Here is a 27047-nt window from a genome sequence, read left to right as displayed (position 1 = left end):
GAAAACACAGACAGAATGAAATTCTCATTAGAATAACCAAAATAGATTTTCCCACTATTTGCACAGCTCTAGCCACTGTTTTTAAATGTCTAGAGCAATTGTGTGTCTTCAGTTCTCATTTTACTACTTCTTAGCATTTCATAAATCATTGTTATATATTCTCTATCACTAACACATGTGAACAAACTTAAACTGAAATCCTTCAACCTAGTCAGTCTATTGCACTGCCAGCATGCAGATACATAATCAAAAGCATTGAAGTCTGTGGTAAAACCCAACCTTGCATTACTCCAAAAATGGACTTTCTAAACAAAAACTTTTCCAAGGTCTCCTTAATAGAATTTATGCTTCCATCTGGAAATGTATTTTCAGCAAACATTATAAGTGAGCTTCTACAAGATGTTTTTTTTTTAACTAACTCAGCCACTAATATTTCCATTCTGCATCAAATGAAGTCCTGAATATTTATCACAAGCAAGTACATTCTGAAAGAATCCTACAAAATACTCCTCCTATAAACTGATTACATCTACCTGGAAGTTTCTAATAATTTTATTTAAACATTCCTAAAAAATTGTTTCAGAATTGAATAATCAAATTCACAGAGACTAAAAGTATAGGCCCAAACTTTGCAAGTGCTGGCCTGTACTTTAAGAAGGTGATAGGTGATATATATTCATTGAACCATCCACTTATGACACTTGAAATATTAATAATGTTCCCCTCAAAACAAGATAATTTGTTATTCATAATTTATTGTTCTGCTGCTTACAAAGTTCCAATAAAGAAACATAACAATGTTCTAAATGGTCATTTACAAACTATGAATAGACACAATTCATACTTTGCAAGCAGCCCACAGGTTAAAATGTGTTTCCAGACACTTAGTCAAATAATTTCCATAGAAAAATCTAGTAAAGCTTGTTCACAATGATTTCAGATTGAAAAGGGTATTTTATTCAAAACAAGTATCTGAGCATCTCCAATCATTATGCATGTTTTGTATAAAAAAAGGACCCCAAACAACAAAGGAACTTCCTCTGATCTGTGAAACATTTTTGGTTGACCATCACTTTGATTGGCATCATGGAAATGACAAAACAACTGATTACAAAAGCAACTTTAAGAGAAGGTGATGCACCACAATGAAAAAAGGAAGTTTTCCACAACCCACAATGAAATGTGTTAAACTTTGAAGTGTGTCATTCTAAGGACATTTTCTCTTGTGGGCACAAAACTACCATTCAGCCCTTGACCTCATGGTGAAGTCAGAGACCCTGATGCTCATCCAAGTTGGCACTCTGATCACTTTCGACTAATTCCATCGTTACGTTGCTTTCTATTACATCATTACTAGGGTTATCTTACAAAAACCTTTCTTAAAGGGTCTTTTATTCAGCACAGTAGTATTCAGGTACTATTTTCCTAGATCAGTGGTGCTTGACATTTCAGCCCCATGGGCCAGATGAATGGCACAGGACTGGTCTGGATTGAACCCTGCTTGCCCAGATCAGGCTAGGATCAGGTCCTGGGGCTCCCTACCACCTCTATGCATCAGATTCAGTCTCCTGGGCCCCACATCACTCCCATGCACTGAGATCAGCCTCTGGGTCCCTACAACACCCTTGCCCAGCCCCAGGAACTGGGATCAGGGCACGGGGCTCCACGCTGCTCTGGGCACCCGATCTAGCTCACAGGGCTCTCCATGGATGCGTAGGGAACCCCATGGGCTGGATGATAGTGTTAGGGTCAGATCTGGCTGTGGGTCAGGGGTTAAGCACTTCTGCCCTAGATAATAATGAAATGATAAAGGTTTCACTGCAATAGTAGAGTTGTGTTTGAAACATCTCCTAGGGGAAAAAAAACCCAAAACAAATAGCTGTTAAATCACATCATGCCACTGAGTGCATGAAGTAGTAGTATACAGGATTTGGTCCTTGGGGATGGGAATGGAAAGGGGTGGGGGAGAAAGCAGCTACTAAGCGTACATGTACAAATGACTCTTCATATGTATAGAATGGGCATATGTCCCTCTTTTGAGACAAAATTAATTGTACACACAAGAATTAAGATGGCAAGTCTTAAAATGTGGTTGCTTGTTTGTCATAGTGCATTGGCAGAAGAAGTCTTAGATTCTGCAAATGGATCCATTTCACACAGAATTTTATGGCCACAATGAACCCCTACTTGGACTAAAGAACCACAGACAAACAGATGAGAATCAGATTAGAATCCAAAGATGCCCCACTAGATCAAAGGTCAACCCTTTGTTACAACGTGGAATCCTCCTAAATCCTAAACTGAATTGAAAAAGCAGGTTTCCATTTGCTGGGTGCTCGGCAATGGAGAACCTATACACAGGGATTCTTCATCCCACTAAACATCATTGTTAAGATCTCTGCTGCACATCTGCACCTCTCAGGAGCAGGATATTGCTGAGAGACCCTAGTTCTCGTCCTCTGTGTATGCTAGTAAGTGTTGCACAGCTGAAACTAGAAAAAGAGTTTTGTGCTTTGGAGTTTTCTGGGATGACATGGAAGCTTAAGGGCTTCTTTTTAAGGAGAGAGTCAAAAACAGTTTTGAAATGTACATGAAAATCAAACTGCCTCTTGATTTGCTTCAAAGTGATGATGTTAGGCATAATATAGATGTTCAATGTCCCAAAAAGAGAAGCTAAGGAACAAAATGTTCTTAAAGAATAGTATCTTTATAGTAAAAAGTTTTTTTATATTTCAAATATTTAAATTTACAGGGTTAAAAACTGCTCTTGGGTATTAACAGAATTTTGAAATAACCCCACTTATTTTGGTGAAGCTCTTCAAATTTACACCAGTGTAAGTAAGAACAGAATTTGGTCCACAGTAGTCCATACTGAATTTAATATTTGAAGCATGTTTGATTATCTCTTGCTTTTTAGGCTTGTCCTACACTAGAGAAACAAACACCTATAGACCGAAAACTGAAAAAAACAATGGCACAAAAGGATTTAGTAAAAGTGTTTTATTTTCAGCCCTAGACTTTTGGGGCACTTTTACATGTGCTCTATGAGTGAGGGTGGAGGCATGCTTTAATTAGAGCAGTTCCTAGAGCAGCTCTAATAAAAGCGCCACATCGTCTCAAATATCAGCATCCCCACACTTCAAAATGGTGGTAGGGACACCTGAATTAAAGCTCATTTGACATGGGAGGTTGATACATGGGATGTGAGAGGTTGCTGGAGTGCAGTAATTACCATGCTCCAGCAGACTGCTCTGATGCACTGTAATTATAGTGAGTGTACAGACACCCTTTTTTCCCAAAATACTACAGTGACTTATTAGATCTTGTAGATTAATAACCAGTACATTTTATTTAGAAATTAAATGTAATTATTTTTGAAAAGTGACTAAAGAAAGGAATCATGATTCCAGTCTTGGACCACACTTTGATCCCTTTATTCACAAGTGAAAGACACATTGCCTTCATCAACTTCTTTAAGTATGTGGCTTGTATTATATCATTAATACTACAACACTACCAATGCCATTCTCATTTAGAAGCAGGTTCTTATATTGTGATATAGATTGCATAGTACCTTACTCTGTAAGCAGTAACAGTGATTGAAGTGGGAGTCTCCCTTGAATTGAGTAATCAGTGTGGTAAGGGTGGAACATTATAGCTCATAATAGGTATTGTTTGATATCACCATAAATATGCAACATTCTTTTGATGCAAATCCAAGAGTCCATTCCCTCACCTCTTTCCTGCTTAATATAAAGCCTAGAGTCAGTTAGGGTGTCTACATGTGCAACTAATCTGGGAGCAGTTTACTCTAGAGTAAATTAGTCTAGAGTAAACTTTCCCACGCACATGTCTACATGTGAAAATATGCAAGAGCAGATTTGCTGCTAATGGCAGCAATCTGCTCCCACCCCCACTGACCCTACACCAACCTCCTGCAGCAGCCAGGGGGAACTCTAGGCTCCCCCTAGGTGGTAGCACAGGGGTTGGCAGGGAACACAGAGCCAGCAGACAGCCCTCAGGAGCTGGGTGCTGCCGAGGTGAACTCCTCCATCACAGCCTGGGCAGGAACAATGTTACTCTGCCTGGGTAGCAGGAAGCTCCCAGGCCCCCTCCCCACATTTAAAATCACAATGGCATGGCCAGGGATGGAAGATCTTTATCCCCCAGCCTGATCTCTTCAGTCATGGGGCCCGGGTTAGGAGATCATTTCCCTGCCTGACTTCCATGGTAGCCTCTCTCCCAGTGCTGAAGAAGAATCTCCCAGTGCTGGCCCCACGACCACAGAGCTGGTGCTAGGAGAGAAGGATCTCCTAGGCTAGGCCTGCAACTGTAGCGCTTGGGAGATAAGGATCTCCCAGCCCTGGCCACACAATCACAGAGTGGAGGCTGGGAGCCCCCTCTTGCTCTAATAGCCTGCTGCTGGGGCAGGGGGATATTGTCTCTACTCGGGCTCTGATGGCAGAGCTCACCCCAGCAGCAGGCAGCTCTTGTAGGCAGGGAGCAATCTCTCACCCCTTGCTGCCCGGCTAACCAGGAGCAAATGTGCTCCTGGTCAGGTATCTGCATGTGTACTACTGCACAGTAAGTAATTGAGAGTTAATTTGCTACTTTTATTTTCAGGTAGCAAATTTACTCACAATTAGAGCCAATTACTGTGCAGTAAGCATCTGCATGTGTAGATGGCAACACAATGCAGTAATTAGCTCTAATCTTGAGCAATGTGTCTCGTGTAGATGTGCCCAGTGTTAACTAAAGTAGCTCATTCCTCCTAAGCTGTCATACTGTCAACACAGCTTTTGGGGGAAGGAAGGGAACATGCCCTCCATAACTTTGCCATTAAACCAGGCTAGCTTTCTTTTGGTTCCATTTTCTTTCTTTTTTTAATTTTCTTTTTATTTGTGGTATGCATTTGCTCTGTGACTCCAATATGGTATTCTTAAGCAGCTCCAATCCTGCTTATAGGTTCTTTACCTTTTTACTGTACCCTTTTAACTTCTGGGTAATATGCTTCCTCATTCTGGTGTAGTCTCCCTTTTAAAAAGGCAACTGTGGTAGATTTTTTTTCTCATCTCTCTTCCTACATGGATGACAAACCCAATTGCATTGGATCCGCTATTGCAGAGTGACTCAGTTACCCTCTACCTCAGGGGTGGGCAAAATAGGGCCTGAACGGCTAAGTCAAAATGACCTTTGCCCTTTAAGTTTTTCAGTACTAACTGCTCCAGAAAGCAGTCTTTTATAACATCAATAAATGTGGTCTCTGTATCCTAGCCTTACATAAGATTGCCCCAGTTTAATTGTGGATATTTGAAGTCACCCATTATTACGGTATTTTCAGTTTTTGCAGTCTCTCTCAACTCCCTTTGTATTTTTTGTTCACTGATGCCAACCTGGTCTGAGGGTTGACAGTATATCCTCAGATGTACTTGTTGATTAAAACACAGAAATTTCTATTCACAGAGATTCTATGGTGCCTATCTTGTCAGTTCAAAAATCCACCCTATTTAATTTGATGCAGTCTTTGATGTAGAGTCCCACTTCCCCACTGGTAGGACCTGTTCTGTCATTCCTGTACAATTAGTATCCAGGTATTGCAGCATATCATTAATTTTCCTTATTCCACCATGTTTCTGAGATACCTATTATATCAATATCATTATTTACTGCTAAGCATTCAATTTTTCCCATCTTGGATCTTAAACTTCTGGCATTAGTATAAAATCACTTACACTTTTTATTGTTGCCAGATTGGATACTTGTGTGAGACCTTTTAATCAATAAATCTATTTGTTCATACTGGTCTTCTCTCTATGTTTCACCCTAGTACTCCATCCATATTTCTTATTCCCACTGTTTATGGTTTTACCACTATAGGGTGTGTCAGTCTGAACTGTGTGCCATTCCACACCTGTTGGATTTATGCCACTTTTTAGTTGAAAAGTTGTTCTAGCACCTTTTTAATGTTACAAGCCAGCAGTTCGGTACCGTTTCAGTTCAGGTGGAGATCACCTCTCCTGTACAGGCTCCGCCTGTTCCAAAAGGTCCCCCCCTCGTTCCTAATAAACACACAGAGCTATGCAGAAGCTCATTTCCTCTGTGCAGGTGGTTGAACCACCATAGAATAAGGATGCAGCTTCCAGGGGGGTTTCCATCATAGGAGGAAATACATTTACCCACACTCTGACTGACAGAAGAATACCAGTCATTAGTTTCAACAGTATTTTCACACCCCTTTGTGGGAATAGTATCAAAAGAAACTGATGTCAAAATAGCAACCGGGTAAGGTTTGCTTAAAACAGAAATTCATTATTCTACCATTTATCTATATTCATTAATGGGGTTTGATTTTTACCAAGCAAACTATGCCACACTGATTTACATCAGTTGAAGTTCTAGGGCTCATTGTTCTAATCAGGTGATGTGTGTTTATCACACACTTTATACCTCGGGGAAAAAAAACTGCCTTTCACTTGAGCATAGTGTGCAGTTGTCCAGTCCCTGTTCAAAAATGCCTTTTTTCTCAGTTATCAATCAGTCTCTAACCATCCTTTCCCCAGGAAGCTCAATGAGAAGCTGCTTACAGTGCTCCATTAGCAGCTAATATTCTCCAGTAATCTGGTTCCCAGGCAACTATGTTTCAGATCTAGATTTGGCATTTAGTCTTCATGACCGGTACTGACCTAAGGCCAATGGACAAAAGGTCAGATGTTCACATTAATCCTATTAATTCCACCATTGACCCTCAGTATATCTGGACGGAGGCACTGCTCATTCAACTGATAATTCTGAGTGGACCAAACAAAGCTGTGAGGCAGCTTTGATTGTTCATTGAAGGTGGTAGTGAGAGGTAATTATTCTTAGGCCCCACAATCTTGAGTTCGTTTTTCTCCTTTGTGGATTTTGCAATATCTGAAGACACCTTGAAAAGCTTCAATGGGTCAATTTAAGGTGCATTAGCCATTTTTAAGGTGCATTAAGGACATGGGTCTACATGTGTGCACCCTTAATGCACCTTAAAAATGGCAATTTTAGGCTATTTGCACCTAAATCTGATATCTACAGGTATCAAATTTAGGCACAAATAGCTTAAGTGCCTTAACACATGTGTAGATGCACTAAGGCGCATTAACGCTGTGTATGTCAATTGAATTGGGACTAACTTTAGTCCCAAGTTGGTCTGCACACAGCGTTAATGCGCCTTAGTGTGTGCACCTGTAGACCTTAATGTGCATTAGAAAAATGCACATACAGTTTAGGCATGCATAAAAGCACGTGTAGACAAGGCCAATGAGAGCAAGATATGGCTGTTCCCATTTTGGATCAACATTGCATATTACATTTATTTTTTCTTCCACCATGGCATATCAAATCGTTTAAATCAACCATTTCAAAGACAGTAGTACTAAATATTCTACGACAGAATTATTTCAGAGATCACTTCTCTGCCCGTCACCTTATCTGCATTCAGAAGGAAGACTTCAGACATCAGTCCTCAAGGTAGAATTTTCCAGGGCTGACAATAAAATGATTGTGGTTGCAAAATGCAGGCTCTGGAATTCATTCCTGAATTCATTTCTGTCAGAAATTGCTCTGAGACTGAACCATTTAAAAAAAAAATTAATCTCGTTAAGTACCTAATAAAATGTAGGTTATCCTTTGGGCTCCTCCAGTTCTGTAAGAAAACTTGAGACAATATAGTTCCTATTTAGGGAGAAGTGGAAAATTATCTTAATCTAAACTGTGCACAAGACTCAGACGCCCTGATGAAAAGTATCTTTTAAATGAAGATTTCATAGATTTCATAGATTTCATAGACATTAGGGCTGGAAGGGACCTCAGAAGATCATCGAGTCCAGCCCCCCACCCAAAGGGCAGGACGTCAGCTGGGGTCATAGGATCCCAGCAAGATAAGCATCCAGTTTCATCTTGAAGGTGTTCAATGAAGGCGCTTGAACAACCTCCGGCGGCAGGCTGTTCCAGACCTTGGGGGCTCGGACAATAAAGAAATTCTTCCTTATGTCCAGCCTGAAACGATCTTGTAGTAGTTTGTGACCATTCGTCCTCGTCATCCCTTGGGGCGCTCTGGTGAACAAACGTTCCCCCAGATACTGGTGATCACCCCTGATAAACTTGTAGGTGGCCATCAGATCACCCCTGAGCCTGCGCTTTTCCAGGCTAAAGAGCCCCAGGGCTCTCAGCCTGTCATCGTAGGGTCTGCTTCCCTGACCCCTGATCATGCGCGTGGCTCTTCTCTGGACTCTCTCAAGCTTCTCCACATCCTTTTTGAATTGTGGAGCCCAAAACTGGACGCAGTACTCCAGCTGCGGCCTCACTAAGGCCGAGTACAGGGGGAGAATGACGTCCCGGGATTTGCTTGAGAAGCATCTATGGATGCAAGCCAGCGTTTTGGTCGCTTTACTAGCCGCAGCATCACATTGCAGGCTCATGTTCATCTTGTGGTCAATGATGACCCCCAAGTCTCTTTCTTCCATAGTGCTAACCAACATAGCACTGCCGAGCCTATAAGGATGCTGCGGGTTTTTCTTCCCAAGGTGGAGAACCTTGCATTTATCGGCATTGAACACCATCAGATTCTCATCCGCCCACTTGCTGAGCCTGTCCAGGTCAGCCTGGATCACCCGCCTGTCTTCTGGCGTGGATGCTTTGCCCCAAAGTTTGGTGTCATCGGCGAACTTGGCCAGTCCGCTTCTGACTCCAGTGTCCACATCGTTAATGAAGATGTTGAACAGTATGGGTCCAAGGACAGAGCCCTGGGGGACCCCACTGGTCACAGGACACCACGATGAGTGACTTCCATCAATTACTACCCTCTGGGTCCGACCCTGGAGCCAATTTTCCAGCCAGTGGATCGTGGGGGACCCAAGGCGACAATTGGCCAGTTTCTCCAAGAGACGATCATGGGACACCAGATCGAAGGCTTTTTTGAAGTCAAGATATATGACATCAATCTCATCTCCCTTGTCCAGGTGATAGGTCACCTGGTCGTAGAAGGAAATGAGATTGGTCAAGCAAGACCTACCCGCAACAAACCCGTGCTGGCTATCCCTTAAGATGTTGGCGTCGGCCAGTCCATTAAGGATGGCCTCCTTAATAAACTTTTCTAAGATCTTCCCCGGGATAGAAGTCAGGCTGATGGGCCTATAGTTAGCCGGATCCACTTTCCTCCCTTTCTTGAAGATAGGCACCACGTTGGCCTTCTTCCAGTCTTCGGGCACTACACCAGAGCGCCAAGAGTTTTCAAAGATCCGCGCTAGAGGCTGGGCTATGATGCTCGCCAGCTCCTTGAGTACCCTGGGGTGAAGATTGTCAGGGCCGGCTGACTTGAAGGTATCCAGCTTCTCAAGATGTTCCTTCACAAAGTCAGCATTAATGGAGGGCACGGGATCACCCTCACCCGGACTTCCCGGCCCTGTAGCAGGCACAGGCATCCCATGGGGCTGATGAAAGACCGACGCAAAGTACCTATTTAATAGGTTGGCTTTTTCCTGGGCGTCAGTTGTCAGTTGCCCCATCTGGTTCAGCAGGGGTCCAACATTGCCCCTGCTTTTCCTCTGGCTCCCCACGTATCTGAAAAAGGACTTTTTATTGTCCTTGATGCTCAAAGCTAGCTGGAGTTCAGTTGCAGCCTTGGCTTTCCTGGTCTGCTCCCTACAGGACCGGACCAGTGCAGAATAATCCTCCTTGGAGGTGACTCCCATCCTCCATCCTTTGTAGGCCTTTCTTTTTAGCCTCAGGAGGTCTGCTAGGTCCCTGGAGAGCCAGGGGGGCTGCTGTGCGCTCTTGCTGCCTTTCCTCCGAGATGGAATAGGAAGATTAAAAAAGAAAAAAAGCATATACTTTACAGATGTGTAAAGATCAATAGAAGCTGAAGGACAAGTTTTTCAATACCTGTTTGCACTTGATGTACAAATGGAAAAGCTATTTTGATTTTCCTCCTACTATACTGTTATTCAGCAACAGTATTTTTACAGCCATTGAAAAAGTACAAATTAATAAGAGATGCCCATTTCTAAATACGGTTTAAAATTCAGACTCAGTAACTCATGAATTTGATTTATCCCTGCAGTACACAAAAGATTAACTCACAATGCAATTTACAATAACTGGGGATTTGCTCATTGTAGACTAAATACTTCATTGTAGCATCCAGCTTTAGCTGTACATATTGATTTTAACCTAATGGCTTTTTAGTTGCATGTGTATGGTCTTTGACCACCTCCTAATAAGCAGGTGTCCACAACAGGAAATCTATCATTACTACATATATACTACATATATATATATATATATATGTATGTATCAATTGAACACAATGTTTGATTGATATATTTACAAGTTTAAAGCAATTTGGAAGCCTACCAATGCCTCAATCACTATAATAAAATACATTCTAAATACCTATGAATTTTGGTGTTTCATTTTGGGTTTTTTATCATGGAAAATCAAAGCTCCCCCTCCCCTCTTAGTTCACCAGGATGCAGGTCCAACTGTGGCTGTCCCTACCACTGCTTTATGGTGCTAAGCAGCCCTGATAGGCTGGTTCCCTGCCCATGCCGGTACCCTTCACTCCTGACCCATAGACCCACCGGCCCCCGCTCCCAGGCCCCCAGTGTGTAAGGAAGGGAGTGGGTGTATGGGGAAGGCAGGGGTCACAGGTGACACAATGGTGGAGCTCACATGCCCCCTGAGTTTTCTGCACCCGCAGAGGGGTGCAGGGCTGCAGTCAGGCTAGACCAGCTCCAGAGGAGCTCCATGACCCAGCAGGCAGGACCTGGTGCATGAGGGAGTGCCGCGCCATAATGGTGAGGTGCAGAAGCTGCAGTGGCACAGAGTAGTGCCCCCCCCATCCCCCCCCGTTGCTGGCCAGGTAGGGGGTGGCTTGCCTTGGTGGTGATAGCCATGGAGGTGGCACCTGCCTGCAGCTGGTCCTGCCCAGTTCCAGCCCTGTGCACTTCTGTGGGTGCAGACATCATGGGGGACACATGCACCCCCTGCTTGTGCCCCCTCCCTCTTCCTAACACGTGGCCTGTACCCCCTCCCCAGTCCCTCCCATAGACTTACCTGGAGAGAGCTGTGGGAACTGTTCACCGCTGCCTGGCTGCCACGTGTACATGCATGTGGCTCCCCTCACCTCTGATTGCCCTCCTCCCACTCCCCACAACCCCAAGCAGCCCTTTGCAGGCTAGAACTTGCTTTCCCATGTTTTTCTCCTTTACATGAGAAAATCTGCATTTTCTCCATTAAAGAAGAATATCTGCTATTTTCTGTGGCAAGAAGAAACCTGGATTCCTGGTAATGAGATAAACTTAGTATTTTTTAAATTATGTATGCACTCAAGGATAGTTCTAATTATTCACATTTTATAAATTGAAAAATTTACATATATAAATAGTAATTCCTATTAATCTATGTACTGATGATTATCACCAATAAAGGATTTAGGCACCTTTATTCAAAATTGCAATTGAAAGCAATCCCACTGTTCTTTGAAACAGTGAATGTAGTCTTCTACCCCAGGAAACCATTCTAGAGTCTGGATCCTATGTGGCCATGTCTGTAGCGCTGCCTTACATACCAAAGCAATGGAAAGGGTGAGACACATTTCTTCCCTTAACCGTACCCTTGGCCTAGCTCCTAGCTCAGTTTGCTACTTATACACTTTGCCCATAAGCTGTGTAGGGAGCCTAAACAGCTAACAGAAATTTGGATTCCCCTCTGGAGGCCAGAAACCTAAAAGATAGGCACTGTGGTACTTGAAGTTATCCAAGTCCTTTATTAAATATAGCTTAAATGCATTATAAATGTAAAAATAGATACATATAGTTAACCCCATTTCACAGAATGGGGAAATGAGCCATAGAGAAGTTCATTTGCAAGATTTAGAACTGACATCTAAACTATCTAACTGAAATGAGCACACATCATCTCTGATAACTGGCCTCTACATCTTGGTGCCTAAATATGAAGTTAGGAGATTATATTTTGGCACCTGGGTTTGAAAATTTTGCTGGTGGTATCTATTTATAGAGGCGAGATATAATCACTCAAATGTTTTGTCATGCATGTTTCCTTTAAAAGAACATAGATAGCAAAGATAAGGGCTGATGGGGTTTCAAGGCATGGGTAAACCAATATTGTAGATTGCTGATATTTGATTGGTATAAACCAAACTACAGTGATCTAGATGCATACCGGAATGCTTTAAATTATTTATGAAGAACTGATTATTTTGCTAACAACTCCATTTTTCTAAATGCACTCAAAATTAGGCAACCTCTATGTCTGCTATTGGGAATTTGACCTTTGATTTCATTAGTAGCAGTTAGGCCAACACAGATCACCTGATAATCCTACATCAGGTTCAAGTGATACTTTAAAGACAATTAAAACACTTCACCTAGTGTTTGACTCATTTTAGATGGCCATCAATATATATTTGTATCTCTTTTCTCTAAGTCTGTAATGCCCCTTCAGTTTAAAAAAAAAAAGACAGAAAGCAAGAAACAATGCACAACTCAATGGGCATAGTGTGGTCAGTGAGAGACTTGCCTGTGTATTACAAGATCAGATCCTTAGTGGAGTTTACCTGAAGCCTGGTTATTTCTGCAAAAATTGTGAAACTGAGGGCTACCTTTTAAGTTTTCATTATTAATCCACATCCATAAAGGCTACTGCACAGTTAGTGTAATAATATTGTGCAATAGCACATCATGGCACAAACAGTGCTCATACACTACTGCACAGTATTATTAGGCTACTGTGTAGGAGCATTGCTAAAAAGCCATTCGTTGATGCTACTGCACAGTAACTCCAGTTATTGTGCATGTATTTAGTACTTGATTATGCAAGTACTAAATTAATTGTGCAGTAACCACTGCACATTAATGAACATGTAGCCTAAATTTTGAGATTGGGTAGTGAAACCCCAAATAATCTGACTTCTTCATTAATGCAATATGAACTTCTTTTACATGTAATATGTATTATTTCGTAATAATATTACCTGCTTTGCAGCCTTCATTAAAATTGAGCCTGCATTGATTGCGAGTGATTTTGGGTTGCTTTCCCTAGTTTTACACCACTTTAACATCAGGTCAGATCTACCCTGATATAAATGTGAACAGTTCCATTGAAGTTATATGATGATTGCCAGCATATCAGGATCTGGCTCTGTGCTGACTTCTGTTGAGTTATTCCAGGTTTGTACCATAGTAATGGAAGATATTTTAGAGTGATGAGCTCTCTTTACCAGATGAGCTAAACACTTCCTTTGTAGAGATAGTAGGTCTTGGAGACAGTATTTTCAAAAGTGATATTTTGAGGCCAGCAGAACAGATATGAAATTCCTGGAATACCGTGTCCCTGTTATCAAAGCAAAAAAGATGGTAACCAAAAGATGATGATCACCACAGCAGGAAACATTTTGTCCCTGCCACTAATAAGAAATGTGGCTACTAGCTAAACATGGGGAAGGTAGACCAAGACTTCTTAACCCACATGGTTATAGATATACAAAGGAGGTATTTATTTAGAAACTTCTAACTTTCAAAAATATCCTCATTATTGATTCCAATCTTCAAGGTGGAATATGTGTACATTTTTCAGCTACATAAATAGAAAGTGTTTAGAAGAATTATAAGCATCTAAGGGTGAGAGTGTTAGCTATGATTCACAGTAACTTCATTGAATTCAGTCTAGACACATCAATTTGATCTGTCTTTACAGCTTGAAAACCTGATCCTATATCCAGTGAAGTCAGTGAGATACATTCCCTTGATAAAAAGGTCAGCAATCAGGCCCCAGTTTTCCATTCTAGAGAACTCTGCTGAAGTGAAGGTGCGAGACCTTGAACTTTCATCTTGATCCAAAATTATCATATAAATATTCAGATTCCTAGACTCTTTTAAGTACATCTATTGAGCCAAATCCTTTTCACCTTTAGCTCAAAGGAAAATTTCAATAAGCTTCAGACTGGAATAGTACTTCTCACTTGGGACAGGTGACCAGGATTTAGCTCATATCATACCTTCATTATCATCCTGAACGTAACTGGATGGCCAAAGCAGGTTCAAGACCCATATTTTTATAAGGCATGTCTCTGTTTTTTTTGTTTTTACTTGGTAACAAACACTGTGTACTCATAATAACAGTTCTGCCAAACTAACTTCTATTTCACATGTTGAATGCATTAACACTTTGACATACAGTGAAATCCCAAACCTGGAATTTATAAAGGTTTTTACAACCCCTTGTGTGTGATAATGTGCTGAAGGAACTCAAATACTGCCAACTCCTCCTAGTATTTAGTAGCAAGCTCCACCATTAACGTGCTACTTTTGCAGTTGGTAAATTTTGTATTTAAAATTTGTCAATCCCTGGCAATATGCATACAAGTTAGACTAGTTTCAATAAATGTAATTTTCCTATTTCTGCTTTGTTCATCCAAAGGGTAAAACTCTATTACTTAGTGAGAGTCTACATTCTTAAAGTACAGGAGAATTCTCCCAAGTTCCATTTATTTACCTATTATCAACAAACAGTCAGAACAACAATAAATGAGCAAATGTTAGGAGGACTTCTTATGAAAAGAATGCCCTACTGAAAAAAAAGCAACTTCTTAATCTTACTAACAGATGGAGACCTACTATTCAACACTGTACAAAACACATCTGTATGAGGCATAATTGTTCCAGTGTGTTTTAGGTATAACACCACTTCAGTACTCATGTCATAGTTCTTTTCTTATATGGCAACTTTGTTAGAATGAAGGTCCCTATTTACAGTAGATCAAATATATCTGAAATGGTAAGAAAATTACCATTCTGACTCAGACATTTCCTTTACTACAATCTACAGCTGCCATGGATGCAAACTGTACCAGCAATTTTTCCAGACATTTATCAGAAAACATGACACAATCAAGAAAGGATTTATATTAAGGAAGATTTTCTTTAAATTGGAAAAAACAGCTTCAAATGATAGCTGTGAGATATATAAATTTTGAGATAAATCACGAGCTATGTGTGTATATTCTTTAAAAAACTAGTCATATTTCTTTATCAGCTGCCTGAAACAAAACAGTTGTTTTGCATTTAAAATATTGCAGAGATTCTAAGTTAAGTAGAAAAACAAACATCTTCATGCAGCTGCAGCTTCCTTTTGCTGGATCAGTCACTATGTACTGGGAAGACAGGACCATTTCACCTGCTGATCCCTGGGACTCAAACTTTTCAGCTGGACCACCAACAGTTATTCAAAATCTTATCAATTCCTCCTATGATTTTATCACCTCAATTCATTTGATTATTATCAACCATTGAAATGTGTGATCTCTTTACCTTACTGAGGGTCATGACACTATTTTTTGAGTATAGTAAATATTATATTAAAGGATCCATGAAAATACTCTGATTTCTTCATTCATCACTGACACACATAGAATGTGAGACACGAAAAATAGCATACATTACTGATAATCAGTTCTGAGTAAAGATAGATATGTTTTCTATTTGAAACCAGCAAATTTGTGCAGATTAGCAATGTTCAGATGTTAAACAAGTTTCCTCTGATAAACGAATCCGGAATAGCTATATTTCCAATGAGACTTGGTAAGCATTCAGAATTGAATTACATACGTTGTTTTAAGTGTGTATGGATCCTATAGAATATTCTGCCTCTCATTATTAATGGGCCCAATTGCAGTCCTTCTGAACCCGGAGCTCCTACTAGTTTTCAAGGGAGTTTGGGGAACACAATAATCTTTGCATTTCCTAGTAAGGTAACTGAAGTTAAGTGCTTAAAACATTTTAGAGCAAATACTGTCATCCATGAATTTACTTCAACAGAAGGTCCAAAAGTTATATTCTTCAGATAGCTGCACATTCATATTTTCAACCAGAATTCTTTATACCACTCTGTATTCTGAATAATAGCAGGGTTTCCATTTGCTTGAAGAGCTAAAAAAGTTGCTTTATTTTTTTCATTTCTTGCTCATGAAATTTAAATCAGCATCACAATAGGGCATTGATGCCAAGCCCTTACAAAAAATTTATAGTGTTGAGGCTATGCCATTTAGACTAAATGAGTTTATTCATTCCAAACATTACCAACAGATTTGGTATTAAAAGGTGAAGGGGGAGAAGGAAATCAAAGAGTGTCTTTTAAAACGTGAATTTTGTTTACTTGTACCAGGTCATAAAGCAAGAGTATTTTCTAACAAGAGCTGCTGTGGGTGTGATGGGCACTGAAGTGACAAAGTATGCCCCTACTTTCCTAATTCAATCGCTTCTCATTCCTATGGTTCTTTCTGTCTAAATGTGAGAAACCTCAGGAGCCTATGTGGAATTTGTTCTTCTTTATTCATACTAGTAAAGTTACCTATCAGTCAAGAATTTTAGGAATTTAGTTGACTTCTCTCTAAATCAAGAAAATTGTGTTTTAAATGAAAAATAAATAATTGCTGAAAAGTTTAACACTCCAGTACAGACACTAAGTTTCTTTGTACGGTAACCATTTATGGAAATCCAAATAAAATTTAAAAAAATCCCTAACCTAAATACAATTCCAAAGTCAATTTACATTTAATTCTGATGAAACATTGTAATATTTTGATATACTCCCAGCATTTACCGTGACTTGTTCAGTATAATATTACTTATGTCCCCCCACCCCCTGCTTTTAATTGTCAATCAGTCACTCTGTTGATTTTAAGCTTCTAAATATTTCAACTAGTATTGGAGTATATAAAAGACAACTCAGAGATATCTATTCAGTGCTCCATCTAGGAAATTAGGTCAGATCCAGCACTCCAGCTTACTGAAGTCAATGGAAAGACTCCCATTGACTTTAGTAACAGATTGATAGTATACCCTATTTCAGGGAAGCCAAAACAACCTATTGGTTTGCAAAGAGTTTTTAACAGAAGTCAAACAGCATAAACCAAACTTGTAATCTGTTGTTTCTCAAATTCCATGAAACCAATGGGGGGGGGGGGGGGAACACGACACTTTTTTTTAAAGCAACTCTTCACAAGGGATTTTTATTACTACATATGTCATGCTCATAGACCTAAATCCATTATGAGTTAAAATATTCCAGTAAATACCAGGTAGCCTGAGCTGAATTGTTATCAGTGCTGCTTAGGTTCAGATTTTAATTGAATTCAACCACAACTCAAAGTTTGTCTGTCTTCATAAATGCTGTTATGATGGAAATGCTGCAAAGAACTGCCTCCAGGTCAGAGTGGAATATTGAATTTAGGAAAAAAAATGTCTTTGCCTGAAGTCTCCTTCCTTCAGTAACTTTAGTTTCAACAGAGTCATGAAAAGCCAAATCCTTTTATGTGCACAGGGGTTATTCATCCTTGGTGGAACTTTGTTTAACTAAAATGCATTGCAGCAAGGATAGACTTGGCTGTCTCCTGCCTTTCTTACAAACAGGACCGGCAGGGGGCAGAACTGCTGATGGTTCACCAAAGTGGTGATCAGGTACCAGCAATGGCATAGAAACTGTGATCACCTTTCTGTGCTCCCGGCATAACTAGTGTGGACCGAAAATATGGGCACAGGCAAAACTGCCGTCTTCAAATTACTGGCAAAAATCATCCAAAAAAAAATGTAAATCAAAAGTGTACTCCGGGAGCATCAGACGCAGAAAAACTAGGTAAGGTTGACACAAGAAGAACCTAATTATTGGGGTGGCAAGAAGAAGCCCTTCCTTCCACGCAGCGAGGGAGTGTAAAGCACTGGCAAATGCACGGTGAAGCTCCAAGCAGATCGTTTCAAATCCTAGTTTCAGCTCCATTGCTTGTCAGCTGGGACACCCCCACTCGCCACTCCCACCCACACACAGAGAGTGCTGGAAGGGCTGGGTCCCCGCTGCTAAAGCTACCAGGCGTCAGTGCAGAAGCTCAGCTTTCCCGAGTCGAGCCCCTACGCGTCCCTCCCCTTCCCACCCACCCCCAGAGGCCAGAGAGCAGGGCAGCCGTCACCTGATCCTTGCCCCCACCCCTCCCTTAACCCTGGAGGGCGAGGATCGTGGTCCCTGTCTGCTTTGCACGCTCCCGGGATCTGCACCCTGCTAACCGTATCCACAGACACCTAGCGGACCACGCGCTTTTCCCCGAGGATGCAGCAACGCGGGGAGGTGGGGAAAGGGAGGGGGAGTCTCTTCTCGGTGCATTGGCACAGCTCCCACTGACCTGCCCGCTTGCCACGTAAGAGCTCCCCCCCTCAAGCCGATCGCCTGTCCCCGCAGCTCTATACACCACCTGCAGGTCTAGCAGGGCCACAGGGAGATGCTATTCGAGGAGACTGACTCTCCTGTTTGTCTAGGAAGGGGCCCTTTGAAATGCATTTCAACTCAGCTCTAAGCTGCCAATCACGGAGCTTTTCAAAGTAAAGGGATAAAAAAAAAAATCAAAAAAAAAAAATCACGCCAAGAGCCGAGAGACCTCTCTCCTTCCTCCCCCACTCGTCCCTCAAAGAAAAAAACTAGCTTTTTTTATAATCATAGCTTTTTTTTAATCATAGCCAAGACTTGAGGAACCTGATCAGCCTCATGCCCATGTCCACTCAACGGAGCGTGTAAGTTTCAAGCGGAAGAGCTGAAACTGACACACTTTCTAAAACGGGGTTTTAAAGCTGGATTTCAGAGCTAGGGAGAGAGAGAAAAGTTTTGCTCAGCAGCTGCCTTTTTCCTCCCCCCTCCCCAGCGCCCCCCCCCCCCCCCCAGCCCCAAAAGCAGTATCTTGCTTCCTGGTCTTAAAAAAAGATTAAAAAAGGAGTGATGCTTTCAAGTGGGACTTTAAATCATCAGCACCTTGGAAAAGCTCCCCCGAAGGAGTTCTGCAGAGCGGTCCCAACAAGGCTGAGCGTGCCCTGAGCCAAGCCTGGGCAGGGTTCCCGGTCCCCGGTCCCCGCTCCCTGCCGGCCCCCCTCGGCTGAGATCTGCGCTGACAGGTCTCAGGACAACTGTAGGAGCCTTGCCCTGGATCCTCCTGCCCGGCTGGGACGAGGGGCGATTGCAGTGCCCGGCTCTCCCTTCTCACCCATTTTTTTCCCTTACCTCCTCTGACCTCTGCAGCCTGGAGAAGGACAGTAAACGTGAGGACTAGGGTTAGAGAGGAGTCCCAGCGCCACCTTTTCGTTTTCCACCTTGTGGACCACCTCTGCATCTCCATGCTGGGCGCCCTGGAGCGTGCGTGAAACCCGGGCGCCTTCGCTGCGGACCGGCTCCGTCCCCTCCACAATATTCCCAGAGATGATTCCTCTTATAGAGCCATCAGTGACAACCAGAGGGAGGTTGGGGGGGTTGCTTTTTTGCGGGGGGGAGGGGGGGGGTCTCTCTCTCTCTCCTCTTTGCACAGCCCCTGTGCAGGCCCCTCCGCTCCGGCGCCCTGCCTTCACACTGAAGGGAGATGAGGGGCTTTAATCAAAATGCAAAGAGCACGGCATCCCCCTAAAGGCTTCACCCCGTCAGAGGGCTGGGCGAGAGGCACTCAGCCGCCCCCCTTCCCCCCCAAGAGCTGAAACTGACAAGCCAGCCGGCGGTCGGAAGCCAATCGGCCGCCTCCTCCCGCAGCCCGCAGCCCGCCCTCCCTTGGTCGAGGCAGCTCCGGACTGGACCAGCCCCCCGGAGCCGCCCCCAGCCCGGAGAAGGGCGAGGGGCATTTCGAAAGCACTCGGGGAATGAAAGGAATGGAGGAGAGCGCGAGCCTGCGCCGCTTCCCCGGGAGCCTCCCGCCTGCTCCCCGGCGCCGGGGCCACGCTCGCCCGCGGGAAGGGTTCGGGGCTGGGGGGAGCTGGGCTGCACCAAACACCACGGGGAGGGGCGGCGGGGCAGCCTGCGAGGAGAGGCCACGGGGACAAACGGAGGGGATGGGGACAAAGCGGGGTAAAAGGATCCGTGGGGGGCACCGACTCTTCCAGGGAGAGTGCACTGTTTGAGGGAGGCACCGTTGTCGTGTCTCCCTTGCTCATCTTTGGCCTCTCCTCCCCTGCTTTTTATCTTTTGTGTCTCCTTTCTTCCTATTTATGTTCATTGCATCCTCCGGCAGACAAGGTTCTTTGGGGGAATCTGGTATATTACACCCACTTAAATAGTTGGGGGGATGGGGAAGTAGTGAGCTTTTGGGTTTAAAAACCCTTCATCAGGCTGAGTTCTTCAAGATTAAACATAAAGCTAGTCCCCCTCCCCCCCCCCACCTATTTAATTTGGTCTAATAAAAGAGGTCAGATTTACTCAAAGAACCTTGCCTGCCTAGGCCCTTAGACCACCACGGCTACAATATCCTCTCACACTTGGAGCTTCTCTCATCCCTGGATTCCTTGTCTCCAACTATTTTTTTTTTCAGTGACAGCCTCTTTTCTACCTTGTATTCTATCACTGTGATGTCTCCCTTTAGCCCTTCTCCCCCTGCCCTGCTCTTTTTCCCTCTCCCCTCTCTGCTTTACCTTTTCTTTGTAATTTCTACCTATTTACATTCTCACTGACATCCTGCCCCACTTTTAGCCCCTCTCATTCCTTGGAGTTTCAGAACAGCAGAGACTCCCTATGCCTGAAGGGTGACTCCACTCCAAAGCTTGCTAAGAACTTTTTTCCAACTACTCAGTTGGTCTAATAAAAGGTATCTCATCTACTCAAAGAACTTTGCCTGCCTTGTTTGCACTGAGCGGTACTGCTTCATCTAGCCTCCAGCCTTGCACCTGAACCCCTCCCCAGAGCAGAGGAGCTGACAGAAGTTGCCTGTTAACAGCTGATCCAGACACAAGTTTCTCCCTTCTGTCCTTCAGAAAAGTTGGTATTTGAACAAGCTCCTTGCTGGCTGCCAGAATGCACAGCCTATGCAAAGATGGGGAAAAAAAAAAAAAATCCCTTCTTCACCTAAGTGCAGGTTGGAGGGCATGCAAAAACTCTAGAATGCTTGGTTCAGAGATTATACCTTTTATTAGACCAACTAAGAAATCACAAAATCTCTGAACCAAGACTTTTCGAGTTTTTGAATTTCTTTTTGTCTCAGACCAATACGGCTACCAAATACATCCCTGAAACATGGTCTGAGGGCACGAGACCCGGGGAACTGCTGGCAGAGTCTGCAGTCTCTGTAGGATCAACCCCTGCTTTGCACTCTTCATTGCACACACTCCTGCATGGGCGGGGGGCTGCCACAGCTCTCCCTGAAGCTGAGCCGACTTTAGAGAAACTACCCCATGTTCCCAACTTTGAAGAGCCTCAGGGAAGATCACTCTATCAGTGTTATGGTTCATTGGCTGCCTCCTTCCTAGCTCCAGCCAATTGGGTTTTCAAATATCTACTGGGTTGTTAAAGTTGGTCTCATGGGTATCCATGTCTGTGCTTCAGGGGAAAAAATGAACTTACATTAAGTAATGCATATTTGATCAACTGCGTAATAATGATTTTGCAAAAAAAGAAAAAAATTGGTTATATTGTTAAGAAAAGAAGCAGCAAATTCAGCAGAAAACGTTATGACTTTCAAGATCTATGGTTAGCCCTTTACCCTTTGCAATATCATTTAATAGGTTATTGGAGCTTACTAATACTACTTAGTCCTTTTCATCTGTATATTTCATACCATTAAGTATCATACATGCAGATGTAGAAGGTGAGGCACAGAGCAAATTTAGTAGTAATTTACCAAATTACAAATGTAGTGATTTACCAAAAGTAAAGGTGAGACGACCCTTTACAATTAGATGATGTTAAATACACTTAAAACTTGAAAGGTCACATATTAAGGGTTGTTAACTAGTGTTAAGTACACTTTAGGTGTTTTAAAGTTATACCAGGATTATTTTGGAGCTGGGCTACCTAGCTGAAATTAAATTCACTTCTGGGTGTTCACCTGAGATAAATACCAATTTGCAGTCCTCCAGCATCCCAGGAGGCACTGTTTTCAGGTGAACTAGCTACCATCTATATGATATTACAGCCCTGAACTGACAGCTGGAAACAACAGGGCAACAAGCGGATGGGGACGGGGTACGTAGGGAGGGAAGGAAAAGGGATGAAGGTGGGTAGGAGAGCAAGAGGAGTACAGGGAAGGGGTGGGGGGCAGGATTGTAAGGGAGAAGAGGGATGGGGGAGTGGGTAAGTAGGGAGCTACCAGGCTGCTGTCCCCTCTGCCTTTCAAATTTCCCCCTTGGCTCCTAAATTGCTTCCTCTCAGATCACTACCTTGACAGCCCAATTGCCCCCTTCTCTACCATTAGCTCCTCCCCTCCCCCCATACCATCACTGCCATGCTGCCCTGATCAGCCTGAGTGGTGGAGGTGCTAGTGGGGTTAGGGGGCGGCCCAATTCCTGCTTGCTTCTGCAGTCCTTACAGACCATCCTGCACCTGCATGCCCACATCCAGCCTCTGACAGGCCTTGCAACTGAAGGGTGGGGGGCTGCAGGGGAGGGCAAGGGGCTGCAAGGTCCTGGTGGGGGCTGGATCTGGATGCAAGGGGAAGGCACAAGCTGCAGGGAGCAGACAAGTAGGGAGACTTCTCTCCCTTCCTCCCTTGCTGCTGCTGTTGCTCTCAGACTGATTAGGATGGCAGGGCAGCAATCCAAGGGTGCAGGTGGCCAACTGAGGGATGGGGAGGGAGGCAACTGAGGGGTGGAAGGGCCTATTGAAGAGTGAAGGGGGAATCTTGGAGCTGATGGGGAGCAGTAGGCTGATTTAGGGGTCAGAGGGGAAAAGCCAAGCAGCATGGAAAGGCCCTCCCCTCCACAACCCATCTTATACTATGGCTAGAGAGATAGCAAGCAGGGAAGGTATGCATCAGACTTGCAGCCCCTAACCATGCCCCTGCTTGCCAGCCCCCTAGCTGCAGGTCTGATTGGTGCACATATAGATTACTAGCAGGAGTTAACCTTAACACAGACAAATACTCCTTAGAATTAGCGCCTACTAACCCTAAGGTATCATCCTGCCCTAACTCAGTAGGTCTGTCAGAGCTGGGGACAGAATTTAGGGGCAGGGCAAGTGGGGACAGGGTCCATCACAGAAAGCCAGGCCATGGAGCCCCATTGGCAACATGTATTGGCAGCATGGTGAGTGATGGTTATGTAAAATTCCCACAGTCACTACTCACCCAGCCACTGCTGCTGCTTACTGTACCACCATATCCAGTTCTGGCCTGTGATGAGCCCCCTGTGCTCTGGATCCCTCTGGAGAGGGGACAGTGCAAGTTTGACACCCCTGCTCTAAGGAATAAAGAAAGACAGCTATTTTATTTAAGTTGGAATGGGAGGGTAGGAATTCCTGACTTTTTTTCCCCCCTAAAAATACTATGGACAATGAGAAAACCATTAGGCTTAAAACATCTGAGCAAACAATAGAATGTATCTGTTCTGGATTTGTCTATTTTCGAACCTAGTCCATCAAAATGTAGTACACAGATAAACTGTTGCATCTTCATGGCACCCATCTGAAGTCAAAAGATGGAGGAAAAGCCTTGTGAACACTGATAATTAATGCTTAGCTTAAAAAAAAAGTTCTAAAATACTTACAAAGAACTTTACTAGTTACCCTTTACTCCTCTCACTTTGTGTCTATTTTTGAGTGACTTCATCCAGTTATGACTCAAAGTATCATGTTTATGTTTAAAATAATCACAAAAAAATCTGCCATCATTTCTCCTGCATCTATACTCACATTTCAGTCTAACCCTAATAAACTGAACACACCTAATCAGGGAATAAGTGAAAATAGCTCCAGCTAAACTTTTTCTTCTTCTAAATCCTCTTCGCTTCTCCTTTTATACCTGTAGTTTCCTACAGTATCATTATCCTTTCCATTCAGACATATGTTCTATTTTCTATTTACTTGGATCATAAGAAGCTAGGGCTGGAAGGGACCTCATAAGGTAATCTACTTGAAGCCCTATTTATTTATCTAGTGTAGGTAGTATAATATATTTTATGATGTCTGAGCCAGATAGGCTCATGGAAGTTTCCTCAAAAGTGGTCTTGTGCATCTGTGACTTTGATATTTGTTAGGCTCCCAGGGCATTTACATAAGTGCTCCAGAAGTGTGGGGAGGGGTACTTTACTGAGAGCCACTGTAATTAAAACTACTGGAGCATCTCATGTATCAATGTCCTGGTGCTTCAAAATGGCAATGGGGGCACCTTAACTAAAGCTCATTGAAGGAGATTTTAAGCACCTCCTCCTCCCCTGTTCCTGCTCCCCCCCCCCCCCCCCGATTTTTCAGTGAGGGGATGCTGATACATGAGATGCTGGAGCCTGACGGAGTGCGGTAATTGCCACAATCCAGCAGGCTTGATTAATCAAATTCTGCTCCGACGTGCTGTAACCGGTGGCATAAAAAAGTTCTTCAAGTTTAAATGTAAAACACAGTTCAAACAAGATTGCCCTGTTACCTAACTTTAATGTAAGGCTAGTATCTGATTTGTCCAAATACTTGAAGGGAGGTACTTCAAACCAGTATCAGCAAAATTCTTGACCATAAGGATAAGGCCAGCCACTGACCACCCTGTACCCAGAGGAGGCCCAGTAGTGCCAGCAAAGCATCACCATCTGGTTTCTTGTCTGCAAACCCAACTCTTCCTCTATAGAAATCCCTGAAGACATCAAGAGCTGGAGAGTTTGTGAATCCCCTGTTATTTTAAACATTATGTTTTTCCTCTGTGTATTGTTTGTCTTTCATTTTTAGTAGCCTGGAGACATCCCGGTCTTTTTGTTCTGTTTCCTTTGGTGAAAGTAAAAGTGGGGCAGTGTGCATAATATGTGTGTAAATTCCCACAAGACCCACGCAAGAGAGGAGGTTCTAGGAAGAAAAAAAGCCTAAATTTTAAACAGACTTCAATATTGCCTGGTCGAGACATCATCACTTTGTCATCTGTGCTTTCTGATGAACACAGGCTCTTAAACTTCTGTAATCAAGATTTATCTGTTAAAATATTTATTATAATTGATCTACCTTGGAGAAGGAAAGAGCAAACAAAAAGTGAAATCTAACAAATTTTCTCTTGAGTTTGGGGTTCTGGCATTTGTTAACCATTTGATTTCACTATTAAGGATCTTAGTAACACAAATGATAGATTTAATTGCTTTTGGTCAAATTCCCTAAATGCAATTCATACCTGTAAGTCTCTTATGTGTGTGGCAGCTATGTTTAATGGTCCATTATGGTACCTTTGTTTATTTTCTCTCTGTAGACCCTTTTTAGCATGCAAGGTCAGAGGTTTGGGGGCTACTCACACCTATTTTTACTGTTTGTAGACCTGTTTTACTGTTTGTTGATAACGTCTGTAGTTGTAAAGGGCAGCAGGATAAAAACTATGTGTCTACGAGCCCTCCCTCCCAAAATTGTTAAGTTTGTAGACACGCAAATGTTGCTAATGGAAAGTTATGCAAAGGTCAGGAAGGGGTCAGTACTCACTATGAGCTGTGCAGAGATTTACACTGGAGTGGCCCTCAGTTCCAGCACAAAGTTGGTGTGTGCGTGTGTGGAGAGCAGGAAAGACTCCAGACAAAAGTTATGCATAGATGACTGCTGAGGTAAACTGATAAGTAATGGATACTACAATATATGTGGGTAGAATTACAGGATTTTAGGTCTAGTGTTTAATTGGCTGAAGGAATTTAATTGGAAAGTGAATGTGACTGTTATTAAACTCCAGAACAACAATAATAACTATGTTGCTCGATAGAGGGTCTTGTGGCTTGTTAACTCCTCAAAGAGAAAGTGCTTCTTAGTTCCTGAACCTATGACAAAGGCTTGAACTAGCTGCCTCAAACTGCCACAGCCTAGTAGAAAGCTGGTATTCACAATGTCTGAAAAAGCTGAAATCCCTGAAAAATCTGTGGTTGCTTCAGAAAACTAAAGAAGAATGCTGATGGCACAGCAATCAGAGTCAGAAAAATAGGGTGGAAAGGGACCTCAGGAGGTCATCTAGTCCAACCCCCTACTCAAAGCAGGACCATCCTCAAAAATATCATCCCAGCCAAGACTTTGTCTCACTGGGTCTTAAAAACCCTTCAAGGATGGAGAGTCCACAACCTCTCTGGGTAGCCAGATCCTGTGCTTTACTACCTTCTGAGTGAGAAAGTTCTTTCTAATATCAACCTAAACCTCCCTTGCTGCAACTTGACACCACTGCTCCTTGTTCTGTCACCTGCCACCACTGAGAACAGTCTAGCTCCATCCTCTTTGTAACCATCCTTTAGATAGTTGAAGGCTGCTATTAAAATCCCCTCTCATTCTTCTCTTCTCCAGACTAAATCAGTCCAGTTCCCTCAGCCTCTCCTCATAAGTCATGTGTCCCAGCCCCCTAACCATTTTCATTGCCCACCACTGGACTTTTTCCAATGTGTCTACATCCTTTCTGTTGTGGGGGGAGGTGGGCAAAACTGGACACCATGAACACTGTGTGCCCCCAGAGGCTAGGGGGGGGGGGGCGAGTGGCAACCAGGGGGTGCACCACCATGCTCAGGGGGTGCACGTGCACCCGCATGCACCCCCTATGCATCGCTAGTGCTGGACACAGCATTCCAGGTGTCTCACCAGTGCTGAATAGAGGAGAAGAATTACTTTTCAGTCTGCTGGCAGAGCCTCTACTAATGCAGCCCAGTATACTGTATACAAATTGAGGAACAATGGTGTCAAATTGCAGCAAGGGACGTTTAACTTTGGTATTAGAAAATACTCTCTCACCGGTAGAATTGTAAAGCCCTGGATCAAGTTACCCAGAGAGGTTGTGGAATGTCCATCTTTGAAGGTTTTTAAGACCCTGCTAGACAAAGCCTTGGATGGGATAATATGGTTGGGGATGGCCCTGCTTTGAGCGATGGATTGGACTAGCTGACCTCCTGAGGTCCCTTTCAACCTTAATTTTCTATGATTTTACCCTTTGACCCCAGTCTCAGAGGAATTATGTAAACTGTTGAAATGTAATTTACCAGGTTTCTTAGAATAAATCAGAGTTTTACAAAGATCTTTCCAACAAAAGGAGAAAGGGAGGAAAACATAAATAGCAAATTATTTGCACTAAG

The 27047-nt window shown here is 43.1% G+C and overlaps 1 protein-coding gene across 5 annotated transcripts in view; it reads right to left on the bottom strand.

Annotated features, from left to right (window-relative positions):
- Window positions 1-19490, bottom strand: part of COL11A1 (collagen type XI alpha 1 chain) — a 260479-nt gene extending 240989 nt beyond the window's left edge. For 4 of the 5 annotated variants that reach the window (XM_059728451.1, XM_059728453.1, XM_059728452.1 and 1 more), the window contains exon 1: window positions 19090-19490. In XM_059728451.1, coding sequence (XP_059584434.1) covers window positions 19090-19204 — 115 coding nt within the window. In that variant the 5' untranslated portion in view covers window positions 19205-19490. The remainder of the gene's footprint in view (window positions 1-19089) is intronic. The other variant, XM_006262734.4, reaches the window with a different exon arrangement.
- Between the last annotated feature and the right edge of the window lie 7557 nt (window positions 19491-27047).

This window comes from Alligator mississippiensis, chromosome 5 (genome assembly GCF_030867095.1).
Source record: "Alligator mississippiensis isolate rAllMis1 chromosome 5, rAllMis1, whole genome shotgun sequence".
NCBI lineage: Eukaryota > Metazoa > Chordata > Crocodylia > Alligatoridae > Alligator > Alligator mississippiensis.
The sequence above is the reverse complement of the archived record's forward strand: the minus strand, read 5'-3'. Positions and strand labels throughout refer to the sequence as shown.